Source organism: Rissa tridactyla, chromosome Z, assembly GCF_028500815.1.
Source record: "Rissa tridactyla isolate bRisTri1 chromosome Z, bRisTri1.patW.cur.20221130, whole genome shotgun sequence".
NCBI lineage: Eukaryota > Metazoa > Chordata > Aves > Charadriiformes > Laridae > Rissa > Rissa tridactyla.
The window spans coordinates 63,929,441-63,947,565 of record NC_071497.1 but is presented as its reverse complement, the minus strand read 5'-3'; the positions used below and the strand labels follow the sequence as shown (position 1 = coordinate 63,947,565).

Below are 18,125 nucleotides of genomic sequence, written 5' to 3'. Positions count from 1 at the left end.
ACCTTTTTTCTCTCTGTACGTGCTGTACCTGTTTTAAAACACAGCTGCTCTATTCCAGCACATTTCTGTTTATAAGCCTCATCCTCTATGAGTTAGAGAAACAAAAACCAAGCAGTACTCTGTCTACAGAAAAGATTAAGCAGACTACTTTAAATCTCAAGTTCAAAACGCTTTGCCTTTTCTAACAGATCTGTCTGGGGCAGAGTTTTCCTCATAGCAGCCCATACGTTGCTGTGTTTTAGGTTTGTGATCAGTGCGGATAACGCACCGATGTTTCAGCTCTTGCTGAACAGTGCTTGCACACCATCAAGGCTTTCTCAGTTCCTCAGCCTGCCACCCAAGTGAGTAGGGTGGGGGTGGGCAAGAGGTTGGGAGGAGGCACAGCAGGGTCTGCTGACCCAAACTGACCAAAGGGATGGATACCCCACATACCCTACAACACCATACTTCAGCAGTGAAACTGGGGCTGGGGGTATTTCCAAAGTAGACACTGCTTAGAGACTGGCTGGGCAACAGTCTGCTGCTGGGGGGTAGTGAGTGAGTGCCTTTGATCTCTTCCTCACTTTTTCTTTTTTCTTCCTTTCCCCTACTCAACTGTCTACCTCAGCCCACGAGTTTTTCTCACTTTTGCCCTTCTGATTCTCCCCCCATCCCTTGGGGGGTAGTGAGTGAGCAACTGGGTGGGGGCCAGGCTGCTGGATCAGGTCAACCCACCACACCCTTCTTCAGCAGGAAAAAAACAGACACAAGGTTTCATGGAGTTGTGCTGAGGAAAGGAGCATTTATCATTCTTGGAGTTCTGAATTTACAAACTGGAGGTTTATGCCAATAAGCAGGCATCCATCAGAGGAACGTACCCTTCATATGGCACTTCTCTTAAATCCAGACTATCACTAAATATTTGCATAACACATAATGCAGTCCGTACAGTGAACTCACATTTTTAGCTAGTATAGATATATCCATATGGCACAGTATTTTGCAATGCCTCTAATGGTACAATTATGATGGAGAATTAAGTATTTATGTGAATTACATGAGGGATTAAAATCTTCCGGTTTTCCTCTCACTATCGTGATAAATTAAGTCATAGTGATTTTATTAACTGAAGACAATAATCTCCTTGTAGCATACTATTAAATACATCACACAAGCACATGAACAGTTATCTAACACTAAAGCCAAAAGCTAAAAATTAAAATGTTTCTAAGAGTAAAAATGTATGCTAATAATTTAATTAAAAATACATTGTATGTATTACAAACATGTCAATATCAAAGTTAAGAAATGAAAGACACTCAGAGTTAAAGTTAAAACCACACGAATATCACATGCATGAAATAGAACATGCACACCATCCTAACCCTACACTATTATGCTCGTATACAAGAGAAAGGTCCATTTTACCTGCTTTATTTTTCTAAAGCCATGTAAAATCCCTGTACTCTGCAATTTCCTCTGCCATGCAAACCCTGTCTTCAACTTGCCCCTATTCCCCTGTAAAACTTCCTTAAATGTTGGGTTTTCTCCTCTACTGAAGTTAAATCTGAGGGCTTAATGACACTTCAGTGTCTTTTCTTAATTTTCTAGTAAAAATTTATCTTTCACCAGAAGCCAGTGGTGCATAGGATCTCTGTCAGAGTAATTCAAAATTAACAAAATCTTCATTATTTCTAATGGGACTACAGAAATAGGCTTCCTCCACAAACTGTAGCAACCTCATCTGCTATAATGAGGTAAAGACTACTGAATAACCAGTATATGAAGAAATAAGAGGAGGTGACAACAACTTTAAAAGAACAATCCTTCATGAAAGTTTTAGAACAGAAATGTTAATTCTCCTTTAACACCGAATAAATAACTTTCAATTAGTTCAACTAGAAAGACAGCAGTGATGCATTTGAATATGCGTAAGATGTGCAAAAAATTCTGTGTCTGAAATTTTTCCTATAGACATCATTAACAATAAAAACATGATATTGTGGCACATTCAAGATCACTTTTATATGAATATTAGCTGTTTAACAGAACCAAGATTTACAATAGTATGCTTTTAGAAAACTCACACAGGAAGTACGCTAATATTGAGGAAAACTGATTTCATCTTGGGGGGGGGGATTAATTAAATTTAAATTTGCTTCTACAATTATTTTGCAAGAAAACTTCATGTCCAATAATAGCTTAAATCTACCTTATCTTAATGTCGGCTTATATCATCACTCAACCTAGGTATTTAAATTGTCCTTTCAGAACACTGGTGTTTTCACTTTTTGCACATTTGCCCCTGATTTACATCCCTAGCATGTTAGAAAAGCTTACATTTTATTACTTTAAATTCACAGAAAAAATAAACATTCCTATCAGTTCGGTCTTACTGTTTTATGTGCACCATTTCCTCATCAGAGTCTTTTTAAAAATTTATCAGTTAGTTTACCTTCACAAACACATCTCTGGATATACCAGAGAGAAACTTCATGTATACTTAAAATTATTATTACAAATTATGAAAAACTGTACCTTTTTGAACCTAGCCAATACGTAAAACACTTCACCAAAGCATGAACACATTAAAGCCTCAAAACAGAACAGATGCGCAAGTTCCACCAGTAGCAAGAAACCACTTTATTCTCTTTCCCTGCACGCAGAAAACAGGTGAGTAACTTTTATGGAAAACAGTCTAAAAACCTTCAGGAGTAGGCAGACATCTACTGTGAAAAATTTCAACCCAAAATGTTAAAAGATTGGGAGGTTTATAGAAGTAACTGAAAGAAGGTTTTATACTAAGAGTGTTAGGCCATTTTGATTGTAGAAATCCCTCCCAACTCTGCCAATAAGTTATTAATGCACATTGCATCAAATTTTGCTTTGAGTTCATAGCTACACTGAATTTACATTAGTGTAACTAAAAGCAGAAATTGACCCTCCAAGTATAATGAAGTACTCTGAGATCTTGTTAGGCCTTTAGAGCAGGGAACATCACTTATACATTTGGACAGAGCCCAGCAAAATAGGGCCTAGTTTGGTAGTGGTCTTTAGGCATCACTGAAATATAAATAAATAAATATAAATAACATATATAAATATAAATATAAGTAGTAAGTGTTATAGAATTGCAACCTATTCTTTTCCCTAGCATGCGGTAAAAATAACTACATATTTGGAAAGAGCTTGTGTTTTCTGTTTTTTTGCTATCAGGAACTACTAATTTACAGGAACCTTTGAAGCTGCAGTTTACAGATAAAATTCTCTGCTGTAAACAGGCATGAAGAGTTTACCTTTGTAAAACAGTACAGGTTCTTTCGATTTCCCTCTAAAATCTAATGATGGAACAAGATACTGATGACTGGAAAAAGAACTGATTAAAGTCTCTGGCAAGGGGACACAGCAACAGTGTCTTAAAGCATCTCAACTTGTTCCTTGTAGTCTCATGGTTTAAAACATATAAATTGAGGTAAATTGTTCCTTGTCATTGACAAGGAGTGGTGGTTCCAAAATAAACCTAGACTGTTGATTTAAGAGTAGGGCTTCTAACATTTTCTATTACTCTAATGAAAGTAACTTTTTTGGTAGAATGCAAAGGTCTCTCTATTTTCATTGGCTAACTCTAAGCACTCAATTTTTTTAAATGACCCCTTCAATGAATTTATTTAACATGGTTTATCAAGATTTCTAAACTCAGCATGGAAAAGCCATCAGAACGATGCTAGGTCATGGGCCCTGAATGAAGTCGTCAACAAGCATTAATAAACCATGACAGCTGCCCAAAGGCTTTCATTCTTTTTGTTTAAACACCAGATTGCAAGTCAAAACGCAGTGTAATCTTTGTTGAAACTAGCTCAGCTAGCATGGCAAAAGTCAGAATGAGAATAGATGTCAGTAGTCGTCGTTAGGAAAAAATCCAATCTGGAGCAGTAAATCTTAGGGACAGATGCAGCAACTCTTGGACAGACACCGGAAATTGTTTAATATAATAAGCTCTCTTCACTTTGTGCAAACCTGCATAAAATATATTATCTTGAAAAAAGTTATATGGAATTAACTGTTTTTTCCCAGTACATGTCCTGTAAATTAATAATTAAAATATTTTTCTCTCCTCTTTAAGATCTGCATAATTTTGCCTTATAATTGAGAAACTCTTTTACTATTCTTAATCTAAAACTAAGTTTCAGAACTTTGTCTTAAACTACTGTTATACAGACATATACAGACATCATTTCAAAATCAAAATTCACATGTTCAGACAGATAACAGTAGAACTAGACTTATCTATTGAAACATTAACCTTCTATACTTTTTTGTTAGGTAGAAATTTATCAGACTGCACAGCAAAGTCCTTTAAAGCTGAACAGTTATGTAATTGAATATTAAAGAATAATTCAAAGTCAAAACAGAAGTCACTGGGAAATAAGGGCTTTTAGAAAATCCTTTCATCAAGGCAAGATTTTTTTCTATATGCTTGTATAGTTCAGCTTATATCTGAAGAAATAAAGATTTTTTTTATCTTCTAACAAAATAACAGAGTTCAGGTACTAGATCTATGCTACACATTTTCAAAGTCCATGCCTGACCTAGAGTTGTAACATTCCTTTATGGAAGAGTGTTATAAAATTTAATAAAGATTAAAGCGTTTTTACAAAAATTACTGAAAATATATACAGAGAGTCTGTAACAGGGTGGGGTTTTTTTGATCCAGGCTATAGAATTCTTTAGTGAGGATAAACGTTTTATTAAATTACATATATGAAATAACTGTGAAATAATTCAGAGGATATTTCTATTAGGATGCAAACATATTCTGAAATAATAACTCTTTTTTGAACTCTTATAGTTGCTCATAATTACTTTAATTTTCTAGTTCTTTCTTCCTGTAGCCCTTAAACAATAAACTGCTTTTTCAAACAATAGACATAAATGATATTTGTACTCACCCCCTTTTCAATGCTCCCTGTTTGGCAAAGAGTACCTTCAGCTGCTGGAATGCTGTTGGTAACACAGCGGTTACTTTTGCTAAGGCACCAGAGCTCTCTACACACTTCCTAGGAAAGAAGGCAGAAGCATGTTGATCAGAATAAAAGCCTAAAATTGTTTCCAGTCCTCATACACACACGTATACACAAATTTATTTTGAACAGAAACTATCAAGAACTGGGCTGCAGAAATAAATCTATAGATGGTTGTGAAATATTCTAGAGCAATTTCAAAGCCACCATATTTTACCTAAGAATATTGTGCCAGAAAATAATTCTGGAAGCATCAAACTAGGCTACAAGAATGTGTTTTTCACACCTGCCATGAAAGTGATATTTTATAGTTGCTTTTTCCTGATTAGTGCTAATACTGGGCTTAGATATTTTAGTGTTGCTGTAAAAGTAGTCTTCAGATGTGCTGTAATATCTCCATTACTGTCATTATCTGCCTCAAAATTACACGGTAAAAGGATACTATTAATTTTGAAATATAAAACCACAACAATTACTTTTGTTTCCTTTAGTTAAAAACCAAAGTTTCTGAGCTCAGACTACTTGCACTCCTCTTCTGTAACACTTGCTAAAACAGTGCACATGTATTTAGCACTAATTGAGCTATGTACTAGAACATTTATTTTAAGCTTTTTATATTTGCAGCTGATATTTCATAAACGATTTAGCCTATCCTATTTCTCTATGTTGTCAGTGTTAAACAAACATAGGTTTTCAAATCATCTTTTTTGCTACCATATTTTCTCATTTGGTTTTGCACATTTATTTATTTGAATTAAGACAGTTCAGTTCACATTGGAGATTCAAACTATGGGTTGAAATTCATAATGTGGGCATGATCCAAAGTCAGCTGAACACTGGAAATCTTCATAGTTGCTTCAGTTGCCCTTGGATTCAGCTATGTATGCAGAATGGCATCAGAAGTGTTTTGCTTTTACAGTAAATGACTCACATGATAATCTCTGCTTTATTACTTTGAGATCTGTGCAAGAGTTCACAACCTGCTTATAGATATATTCTATTTTTAAGTATTTTTTTTTAATTTGAAAGCTACTTAGATACTCTTATGATAGTCATTACTATTTGATTTTATTTAACTGCTGCTTGAAATCATATCCTAGAAATAATCCTTGTCTAGATGTTACATCTGAACCTTGGTACAAAGAGCAAAAAGGAAAAGACAGTGTAAGTAAATTGAAGTTACTAGGTGCTCCCTCCCCTTTTCCTCCCTCCTCCCCCCCCCATCCCCACCAAGTTCATTGTTTCTCTGAGGAAATAAATGAGCATCTGGCACCTAGGCTATCTTTTCTGTACACATCAACAGGAACAGCTGTTAAGTTTTACCCTAAGATTCATGTTTCTTGCATTATATTGCATATGCAATGCAATTATTTATATCTTACTCACGATCAGCAGCAGTAACAGTTCAACAGTACAAGCTTTTCTTGAATAATGCAAAATTCTTTTCCAAGTTTAAAATCATCTGGTACCATTATTGCAGGATTGTTAATACAGTACATTTAGTTTCATGATGGGTAGAAGCAAGGTATCTTTTTAAAAATCCAATAAAAACATACCCTATTGAATGGTCTGAAATGATGAGGAATGAATACTGATGATTTCTGGATTTCCATCCAATTTTTGACAATTAGGCCTAAGCTATGTCGTCCTATTTGGTGGGTAGCTTTTTGAAAACTTAAGCAAATTGTTGAGCTTTTTTTACAGAGAAATATTGCCACTTGTAAAAGCAGCCAATGTAGAACTATCTTACTTTTCAGATTAGAATTTTTCTTTGAAGAAATTCGAACAGTATAAATTTTTACTTACTTAAATCTCTGAATAAAACACTTGCTTTTGCCACTCAGCTGATACAATTTTCAGATTAAGATACAAGTAACACAAATAAATATACGGTTTAAAATACCAAATAGAACAGGGAAAGAACAGAAGATACATCACAAATGTTCTTGAAAAATCTAACTAGATTACAAATTTCACAGCCATTAAGGTGTTAAAATTCAACGTTAAATCAAATTCACATCTAAATCAACCATGAATCCAAACTTCAATACAGTATGGATTTCAAAGTGAAAACCTAAAATTGGTTCCTTTCAGACACAGTATGAGGTGCTCCTGTCATAATCCTGCCTTATTGACTTTTACATTTAATTGACTTGCTCGTTTTGTTGAGCAAAATTAGTGTAATATACTTGCTCGTGTTTCATGTGTAGTTTACATTGTCAAACCATAATTAAAGGTGTCAGACTGTGATGATTCTACTTGTGACCTTGTCTTTATTTTGCGTCTGATGAAATTCAAATGTTAAAATTAATGGCTGTGCTGGCTTTGTTAACTTTAGTTCAATGTTCTGAAAAGACCAAAAATTCAATTGCAGTATGAAACAAAGATTTCCCATTCCAATATAGACAGAAGCAAACAATCAGATCTGGATAACACTCTGGAATTTGAAAACATCTACATTTCAGGGTGATTTTAATCCAGAATTCTCGTTTGTGCTCCAGAGTTTACAAGTGGAATTTCACTTTTGACATGCCTACATAAGTTTACCACCTATGTATTAACATATATGTGGAAGTAATAGTTAAAACATGTATTTCATTGCCAGGCTAATGTATCCACAAACAAGAGTATTTAACAATATCCTTCCAATAGCATTCTTTCTGTATACTCAGGCTTCTTCACGGCACTAGACTCATCCAAATTCACTGAACTAACATCATGCAGACATTTTAATGCTAAACAATCAGCTGAACTGTGTGAATTAATGGATGCAGCACTCCAGAACTATTTTAGTCATTCATCTGTTTGCAGGATGATTCTAAGCAAATCAGTTCACCTCCCTACTCCACAAAACGAGAAAAATATTTTCCTTCTTCCTAAATACCTCTGGGAGACAGAATTAAAACCTCTGTATCAAACCTAAACATTACTACTGACATAGTCTAGTAGTCCTTATTCAGACTTTAATTTCAGCGGGAGTTTGCCTCAGTAAATCCCTAAAGACAAAACAAAAGTAAGGTAAAATTACTATGGGCTGTATCATACTATTAATATTTGAGCAAAACCTGCTGCTTAAATCAGAAAGGAGTTCTGTTTGAGACAGACATAAAATATCCCAAAATCAACAGAATATTTCCTTATGGAAAACTATGTAAAACATTGAGGATTTATTAACTAAAATAACACAATGTATCAATTTGTAGATGTAATTTATATTGGAAAAAAGAAATTAAAGTATTTTCATCATTTCTTTTAAATATAGCCAAACTTATTTAAGAAGCTGTTTATTTTCCCGTGCTGTTTTGCATTGAAAAGAAAGAGTAGAATATACATTCTCCATCACCCTGTACCTGAAATGAAAAATAACGTTAATAGTAACTTGAAATCAAATAAGATATCTAAAAAGAAGTGGAAAATCCATCTGTGCTGTTATTTCATTAAATGGAAGTGGAAATATTCCAGGTACTACTATGGCTATGTCTCTTTCTTTTCAGCTGATTTTGGACAGTTAATAGAGAAATTCTGACTAAGGTGCATAAAGCTTTCTGTTCTCCAGCTCAACCCTATACCTGGTACTACCTTAGTTTCAGAGTTATTAATTTGAGCTATTCCCTTACTACCACCATCCTATCTGTAACATCTCTAAGCAACTGTTTTTAATAAGCCAGCCTTAAAAACATATGAAGAACTGCCCTGGAAAGGTCAGGCCCAAAATCACTAGTAGAAAGTATACTGCTTTTTTCCACATACTAACACGCGCCCACACATGCACGCACACCCACCCACCCACACTGACCCACCCACCAACATTAGGTGACCCTTTAGGGTAGTCTTTTCTTCACTGGTGGACACAGGATGAAGCTAATATATCTTTTGCCAATATTAAATTTGTGTGAATAATTTACTGAAACTAAGAGAAAGAAGCATAATATGAAAATTAATCAATGACCTTAAAGTCAGTCTCCAAATGTGTGGATTTAATAACTATTAATTTGTAAAGCAAACAAGGGAAAGTGTTTTAAAAATCCAGAAAACATAAACTGAAGCTGAGGCCTTTCACAAAATCAAGACAAGATAGATGACAACCTGTAACGGTGTATCTTAGGGCTCCATGACTTCAGTTTGGAATTCGGATGCTTGTATTTGCAGTAAATTAAACAAAGCTGAACCCATCTAGAGAAAAAAAACAGCAAATCAAATTATCTTCCTTTTGCCTAAGTGTTATCAATGATGGAGCCTCTTTCTGTTGTGTCATGCAGAGTTACATATAGGCATTTCAAATTATGTAACATCTAAGCATCCTATATCACAATCATCAGACACGGTAACAAAACAGCACAATGATATTAAGAGCAAAGATCAAATTGCTGTGCTGTTCTTAATGTTTTCAACAGTAATGAAAGCCTCCAACAAAAGTCAGCAGTTTGGCCCATAATATTAAAAAAAAATAAGATGGGAAATACATTCACAATGCATATTAAACTATGATAATTTGGGAGTTTCATTTTTTGTTCATAAAATTTTAAAAAGTTAATCAGGATTTTATGTTACTTCATCATGTTTAATGTATAATATGCTGCATCTCTTGATGAGCATTTGCTAACATAGAGCATAAAAGTAATTAGCTTGAATTGTAACTTACAATTCAGACCTGAAAAGCATCAATCTAGAGTAATTTCAGCCTCACTGCTGAAATACTGCTGTCAACACGATTAAAACTAGAAGACTATAATTATGGATAAACTTCAGAAGATTCAAAGTTTAGTTCAGATAAGCACCCAAAAAAAGATACAATTTTAGTGTTCCACTACCAAATGCTCATTAAGTGGTGCAGCATGTTATGAATCACAACATGCTGAAAGAACGTGAAATAGAATCCGAAGCTTAAGTTGTACATCCGTATTATGTTACCAGCATTCTTTCCTAAACATTGGGTGCTTATGTGAACCTTATGGAAACTACAGAAGCCCCACAAGGTCAATCACTTCCAAGTAGCATCTTCCCTTTCAAACCCATGCAACCTATCTGATCCTTATTCAAACCACATTCCAGTACCTGGAATCTTATTATTGCTTCTCCTGTAATCTAATGCACTCCTCCTGCTTTGATCACTAGCTTTCCCTTCCACTTTTTAAACAGCTTTCATAAGATCCAGGCACATTGGTGTTACATCTGCGTCTCTTGTGAAAGAGAGAGAAAGAGAAAAAAAAAAAGAGAGAGAGAGAAGGAGAAAGGGGGCTTGGAGACAAGATAGTCCTAGGAAAGAAGAAAGGGGACTACAGGAACTTGTTAGAAAAAGATACAAAAAAAGGATGTAAAACTACTTTAGGATTCTAGAAAGAGGAAAACTTCTGGGATTTCCCTTGGCTATACGCATCCTAATCTTAAAAACAAGAGGGAACAAAATTCTCTTTAAGAATAAAGCTGGAAGTGTTTCCAATGTTCTTAATCACAGCACAATCCTGTAAATCCTTACACAAGAAAAGCTTGAAACTTTAATAATTCTAAATGGAAAAATCCTGCACAATAGTGATGAGGTTTTGCACTTGACTGGCAACATCTTATGAAATAAAAAATAATGGAAAGGTTTAAAAATGACAGAATATCAGTTTCTCTCTTTGTCTACACATACTTTTAACACCAGTTTGTGAGCAATGTAATATAAATCCATCTGATTGAACTACCTATGCTCTGCTAACAAACACCAAGTACAAAGCAATTTAGCCGTGGTATGATGTATGAAGCTGGGGGGAAAAAAAGTCACTTTTCAGTGAGTTACTATGTATGATGTACAGATTCAACTAAATGCACAATCCTAGTCACAGTATCAATGGGCAAGGGAACAAAAGGGAACAGTTCTGGTGCGAAGACACACCAGTGGCTTCTCTGCCTTTCTTTCTGAAAAAACAGCTTCCAGAATCTGCTTTCACCTTCCTGTAAAAACCCTACATCAAGCTTAATTCCTCTCTTTACTTAACTAGAGTAAATCACATTTGTGTTTCATGAAAAAAGTGACAGTTTAATTCACTAACATTAAAGTTTGTACACCTGATTATAAGGGTCAATTGTAATTCAGGCTACTTTGCCCTAGAAGAAATATTGTAGAAAGGTTGTGTATAGCAATTTGTTTACTCTCCTGGATTTGAAAGTTAGCTGACCCATGTTGTTTTCTTTTGGTTATTACTAACTAATTCAGTTAAACTATTCTGTCTCTGAATTGACATGTGGGAAACTAGGAAGCAGGGAAGGTATGACAGCTGCATGTCCTGTATTTCTGTAATCAACACTTTCCCAGCAACTTTCCATTAATGGTAATTAACTTTATGGCCACTTCCCATAACTCATTAAAAAATTCCTAGAGACAACTAATGCAAGGAAGCTATTGAAGGCAGAAGGACTCCTTCTGAGAATATATCTTCATTCTGCCTGTTTACAAGCAGCAAGTTCATAGCTTGAACTCTGTCTGTCCTCCAAAACGCATTAACAAAAATGAGTAAAAACTGGTATTTGAGTGTAAAGCTATTTTTGTTGGCAAACTAACTAGAGAACTTAAATTGCAAACATAAGACCATGACAAAGAAGAGAGCTACCTGTCATCAGCTAAAATACATTACCTGATGTGTGAAACTCTAGCGTGAAATACAAAGAGAGGTCCTGCTGATTTCAGTGAAGTCATGTATCCAAAGGAAAGGAGCATTTGCCCCCTTTGCTCCCTACTCAAAGTATTTACTGACACCAATGATGGTGGAAAAGCACAAAATGCAAAAAAGGTATACCAAAGAATTGTAAGGCACTATCTCTGAAAACCATGCTAGCAGCCAACAGCTTCACAGATCATAAAATGCACCACAGCAATATCAACCATATGCATAAAGTATTAACTGCTATTAAAATGTCTGAGGTTTTAGCCTCTCTCCTAAAAATGTGGGGACCAGCTCTAAAGCAAAGCGTTATTTTGAACCGCAAAATCTGTAAATTACCGTCAAGCATATTCCAGGTATTACTTAAACTCATAAAACAGAGAAATTCAAAGTCAAGACTGGAATTCTTTCCTGAGTTAACCCAGAGACCGCAAACAGCCAACTGTTAGTAGGCAGATGCCCAAGGTTAAGGAGGTAAGGAGTCAATGAGAGAAGTTCTCCTTACACTCACCTAAACAAAAGGATTGGAAAACGTTCTGAACTATCAGGGGAACTGGTATACAAACAGAGCAAAGAACTGAGACACACTCGATAATCAGCAGAAGAGAATTCACACTGCATCACCCTAGACGACATAGCATATCCAGTAGCTACATAAATGAAGAGGAAATAGCACTGTTCCTAATAACCTCTAAATCTCCCACTGCAGTGAATCCAGTAAGATACCTGGAAGCATGTATTGCCTTTAGGAAAAAGCTATGCATCAGTATTATATGGTGAAATTTACACCATTATAATTTGTCTCACTGTAGGTCATAAACTTAACGATCCCCTGAATAGGAAAGCGTACCCTAAAAATTAAATATTTTAAGTAGCTTGAGACATTGCCTCTCAATTCTTTATTCAAACTATTTATTTCTTCAATTAAATTCTGTAAAATTGCCCCTGTAGTAGAAATGGTGTAAAGTTATTATAAAGAACAATGCACATGTAACATTAGCAGGATCACTGCCTACTTGCTAATATGGCATTTTATTTTTTCAGCTTAAAGAGCTAAAGTGTCTGTTTGAATTCTTGTCTGAGTTAATGTGCTGAACAATGCAAGGAAATCTGACCAACAGCCACAACACTTTTGCTGAAACGGCTCTGTCCGTAAGTGACTAAACCGTTTAATTAGGTCTAGTACTTACAACAGTGTCGAAACAACTACCAAAGAGCTCCTTTTAAGGTCAAATTGGCTCCTTGTAAGTAAACACAGAGAAAGGCAGAAACCTGCAGCCCTTTTAGTACTTTAGTTCTGATGCCTTAATCATTCAAACACCTCTCCATGTATTTAACTTCAAGTTCCTACGTGAGAAAGGCATCAGGTACATAAATGTGCAAAATTCTTTGCAGGATTAGGACATGATCTATGATCAAAAGCACCAGTTTAAAATAAACATACAGAGGGAATGGATGAGGAAATACGGGAGAAAAGGCAATGAACACAGATTAGCATTAAAGCTAGATAGCTGAAAGAGGTAATTTTTCTAAAGGCTACTAAGACATTACGACAGAATTCCAAAGCAGAAAGAATACGTAGATTTTCCAAGTTACTTTAAAAACACCAAGTATCTCAACAGCTACATCAAAGCCTAAAGGAGACACTTATTTTTTGGCCTCTGATTTGATAGTTCGACTGTTTCTCTTGTCATGTCTTACTACCATAAATGAGTAAAGAACATGAGCAAGAGAAAAAGGCAAGCAATTTTCTCTGAGATTTCCCTTTGGTTTAGAATTTATTTCCTTCTGGGTCAGCAAACCCCATGTTGGAAAACCTCCTCTACCCCTTTTTTACCAGGCACTTCAAATAAAAAGGGTTAAAAGAAGCGCTAGAAAGAAGTCAGTATATAAATTAGGTCCACTGTTAATTAGGGATTTTTACTACGTTTTTCTGTCTATAGTTGCACGTGTCTGTTAGAATAAGATCAATGAACTATTAATGGCATCTTCATGTGAAATGTACATCAAATAGAACTATCCAAAGCACTTCCTGTTTACTTTTGATAGTGAAAAAGTTGAGCAGAGTATTCAACTTAGCTTTTCCCGGTATCTAGATCTAGTTCCCCTGCTCAGTTCTAAAAACCTTTTCATATATGAATGGGTTTTTCTTGTGGATCTTTTCCGTCTGGACTACCAGCTTCCAAAGACTTTTTTTTTCTTCCCCTTCAAAATTATCACTTGAAATCTGTACGATCATAATCATCATGATTGCATTTTCAGAGCATGATGGCCATGGAGGATAATATTTTAAAATGTAGGTACTATTTTAAATGTATATCATTTCTTGGAGTGGATATTACCAGACTTCTACAATAACCTGTTATATCAATATATGCAGTCTGAATCCTATTATTAAATATAGGGGTTGTTTTTTTCTGAGACACATTAAAATTATGCTCACATTGATGGCACACTGATGGAACACAACACACTAGATCAATTCAGAGGACTTCTAATGTCACATGAAGACATAACTTCTTTTAATTATTGCCTCAATTAAGTGTCGACCTCTTTTTTGTAACTATAAGGGAATCCCGCAAAAAAACTTTAAACCAAAAAGAAAGCAGAAGGCAGAACGCCAAGATTACCTACACATCTTCATTACTTCCAATTGTTTGTGGTTTAGAAACTGGTTTAAGAAAGAAGGCGCACTATGCAGTGTGATCATCATAACAATGATTACGTAGTTTAGCGGTGTTTGAAAAAAATTACACATATGTGGAAAAGCCAGGTTTTGCACATTATTAACTTTCCAGTTTAATTTAAAATGCAGTATATCTCCAAAGGCTGCACTATAAATCATGGATTAAATACCTGCAGATTTCCTTAGTCTGAAAATAAAAGAGTGTGTGTGGTGAGAATTTGTAAGAAAAAAAAAGAAAAAAAAGGTATGACTTAGATGTAGTGACAGGAAAAAGGGCCCTTAAAGAACAGCGGTGGGAAGTGAGAACTTAAAGAGGAACAATGAAGGCCAAAAGAGGTTTGATGAGGGATCTGGAGTAGAAGACCCAGTGAGCTACTCAGTCAGCTACATACAGCTTTTAAATCCCTTGCCCAATGTGATCTGCCAAAGAGGTATCCCAGGAGTAATACTGTATTTATCACCCCAGGGATATTAAAACTGGACTTTCTTTGTAGCTAGCCTTTAGAGAAGTAAATAGACTATAAATTAAATGATTACATTGTTTTATTTGAATAGTCTAAAAATTAAAATATTAAAACTATTTACTTTTAAATCAGTAGATACGTTTTCAAGGTTTATTTAATTTAGTCTCAGATGATTATTTGATGACAAACACAGCAGAATGCATCCTTTCACTACGTACTTTGGGCTGCAAGGTTTTAATTATTTATAAATTTATTGCATAATGGCCTGCATGTGCAGGTCTTTATTTCTACTGTAAATTTATTTACCTTAATTATTGCACACTGGTACTTGTGGTAAAAGATTTGCTAGTACTTAGTTATTCAGTATTCTATTTAGCTATCTAGCTTCATGTTTCTCTGTTTCTATAACTGTAATTCATCTTTCCAAAAAGAGATCTGGACAATGTGAGAAACAATAAACTCAAAGTCGGGGGGTGGGGGGGAGGGTAAGGGGGGTATGGAGTGGGGGGAGAAAAGAAACCCAGACCTGACAAATGAATAGAAGTACAAAAGTAATTTCAAAATGCAGCTTTAAATTGAAAAGAAAAGCCAACACAACAGATTTCATGTTTCAAGATTAATACAATGTGAACCTGATCTCATTTAACTGAAATCAGGGAAAATTCTGTAGTACGCTTTACGAGGAGCAGGGTCAAGTGTTACGGGCTCCTTTTTTTCCTAAAATTAAAGAATGCTTTCCCCAGCTCATCGTTACCCACACATTTTGGTGTACAGTACATACAAATGACTCAAGCAAAAGATGCAGCATAAGGATTAAAATGTACCCTTTGCTTCCGTATGATGGCACCAGACATGCTATCGGAGATCTGTAACCCACTACTGCATCTAACTAAAGATTTATGTTATAAAGGAATATATACAAATGACTCAGCAGAACACTCAGCATAAGGATTAAGACTTCTTACCCCGTATTTACATTGGCGGGATGTTGCTCCATACTGGAAGCGACACTGTTCATCAGCATCATACACCTGACCTGGGGCCACAGCTGGATAAAGAAAGTCACGCTTGGGAGGCTCATTATCAAGGCAAGTACCACGGCCCGAACTGTTCAACATAAAGGACCAAATCAATTAGGAATTCTACTGACTGTAAATCACAGTAATGATATCACGTATCTAATTCTTACTTTTAACAGCATTGGGTGTGAAACAAATATGATTGCAATAAACAAACAGTGAGATGGTACACCCATAGTAAAAAGAAAAAGTAATTAGAGGGAATTAAAAGATCAAAATAATTTTTCATCATTATTATTAACAAAAATGCTTATTTTAGATTGTTAAATAGATTTCATATATTATCCTTTTTAAAAGTACGATAATTACTGAGCCACACAAGACTGATTTTCATTTTTGTTTTAAGATTCCTATTTGTTTTCACTGAAGAATAGCTACATTTGGTCATAGAATGAAAAAATAAACAAATTAAGCAAATCAAAGAAATTCAGTTTACAATTCTTAACGACCTTTCCGATCCTTCAAACAGCTAAGTACAATCTTACAGGTATGAGCAGCTCAATTGGTTTATATAAAACACTTTTAAATTTCAATATGACTAAATGTTTATAGGATTAGGACCTTGACATGCATGCTTTTCTTCCATTTCTATGAACAAAACAGTTACAGTGGTAAAAATTCTGCAGGGTCTTCAAATTTACCTATACTAGGGCAAGTGAAAAACTTTGTAAGGATCCAAGACCTTTCCTCATCTTAAAAATTTCATGTTAGAACTAAGATCATAATCTTTGAAAACTTTAATATTTTCTTCTTTTATAATCACTGTTTTGTTTGGTGGTTGGTGGGTTTTTTCCAAAATATGCCCATATTTGACCACGATATTTTAGTGTAGTGGGATAAATAACAAAGCAAGCCAAATGCAGACAGAGTTCTGTTTAGAAAACTTTGTACTTTGCTAAATATAATTATTTGGTTTTATTTAGTCAGTGTGCATAAAAGAGGACAGATGCTTTTTTACTTTCATTTCACATGTGAATAAGTGAGGATTTTTAAAGAATTCTTATGCCAACACTTTAAATTTTTTTCCGACATTCCTACAAATTTCGCCAGCACTTATGGTTTTTTTTCCAAATCTTTTCCATGCAACTTGCCAAAGGAACATAATTTCAGAAGCGAATGTTCTACACTGTTTTTTGGAGATCTCCAATTTTATATACTTTTCATCTGCAGATAAAAAAAGAGCAAAAAGCCCCCTTTAACTACACATTTTACGTTCTCCTTTTAACTCTATTTTATTAAATTCTTTGAAATATTACAATAAACCCTTTGGAAAAACACAGAAAAACAACTGCCTTGTTGTGTCAGAAGAAGGCAATTCATTTCAGAAGGCGGCAAACAGAAACTAAGGCAATAACCAGGTAAATACAGAAAAAAATATTACATTCGGTCACTAATCCAAATTAGCGTGACTCACCCGCGCGCACACACAAACACACATACCCCCTCAGCTGAAATCTATCTTTAAAATATCAGTTGTGAGGTTCTGTCATAAAAAATAATGTACTTGCTCCTTTATTCCAGTTTTAATTATTGCAAGCATATATATTTTCCAACAGCAGAAATTGGGAAACTATCCTACATTCTTTTGAAATAGTTCAGTGTTGTATTTTGGGTGTATGAGGAGTACATGTTAATAATTCCAATATGAATTGGAATTGTCTGCACTGTCTGGACCAAACTGCAGATCGGAACTTTGCTTGAACAAGCAGTGGGAAGTTTAGCATTTGACATCAGCTTGAGCTAGTACTGCATATGATGGGAACATTTCCATCGATTCCCATAGTGCAAGAGTTTGGTCTGCAAACTGTGATCCTGTAAACAGCCAGCCAAGGGCACAGCATTTAAAAACTCTTAACACCTTCGTTGACTCTCTCCATAGGCCTATGTACCCCTGTACAGATTAGATTACAGAACCAAATCTCAATCTTTAAATTCACTTTAAATTATGTATCGTAAGACATATAATTGCAGAAATGTAAGTCAAAATCTGTGTAGCAAATACAAAAATATGCCTCTTCTGCTCTAATGACAGGATTTTTACAATAATGAAATATTGTTATAGTAGTAAAAAAGCAAGAAAATGACTACTAAGCAGTCGTTCACTCACTAGCTACATTACATCACCACCTCTGACTGAAAATTTCTCTCTTTCCTTCTGCTTCAGTTCTATTATTTCTCTGAAGTAGTTGAATAAAATTGACACATTTTACAAACTTACTATGAGAATCTAATACTGTATTGTGTGAATTGAAGCA

At 34.9% G+C, this 18,125-nt stretch overlaps 1 protein-coding gene across 2 annotated transcripts in view; it reads right to left on the bottom strand.

The window, feature by feature from the left end:
• ADAMTS6 (ADAM metallopeptidase with thrombospondin type 1 motif 6) overlaps nucleotides 1-18,125 on the bottom strand; it is a 153,890-nt gene that overhangs the window by 56,108 nt on the left and 79,657 nt on the right. For both annotated transcript variants that reach the window (XM_054186912.1, XM_054186911.1), the window contains 2 exons: nucleotides 15,757-15,898; nucleotides 4,929-5,036 (listed from right to left, as the gene is read on the bottom strand). In XM_054186912.1, coding sequence (XP_054042887.1) covers nucleotides 4,929-5,036; nucleotides 15,757-15,898 — 250 coding nt within the window. The remainder of the gene's footprint in view (nucleotides 1-4,928; nucleotides 5,037-15,756; nucleotides 15,899-18,125) is intronic.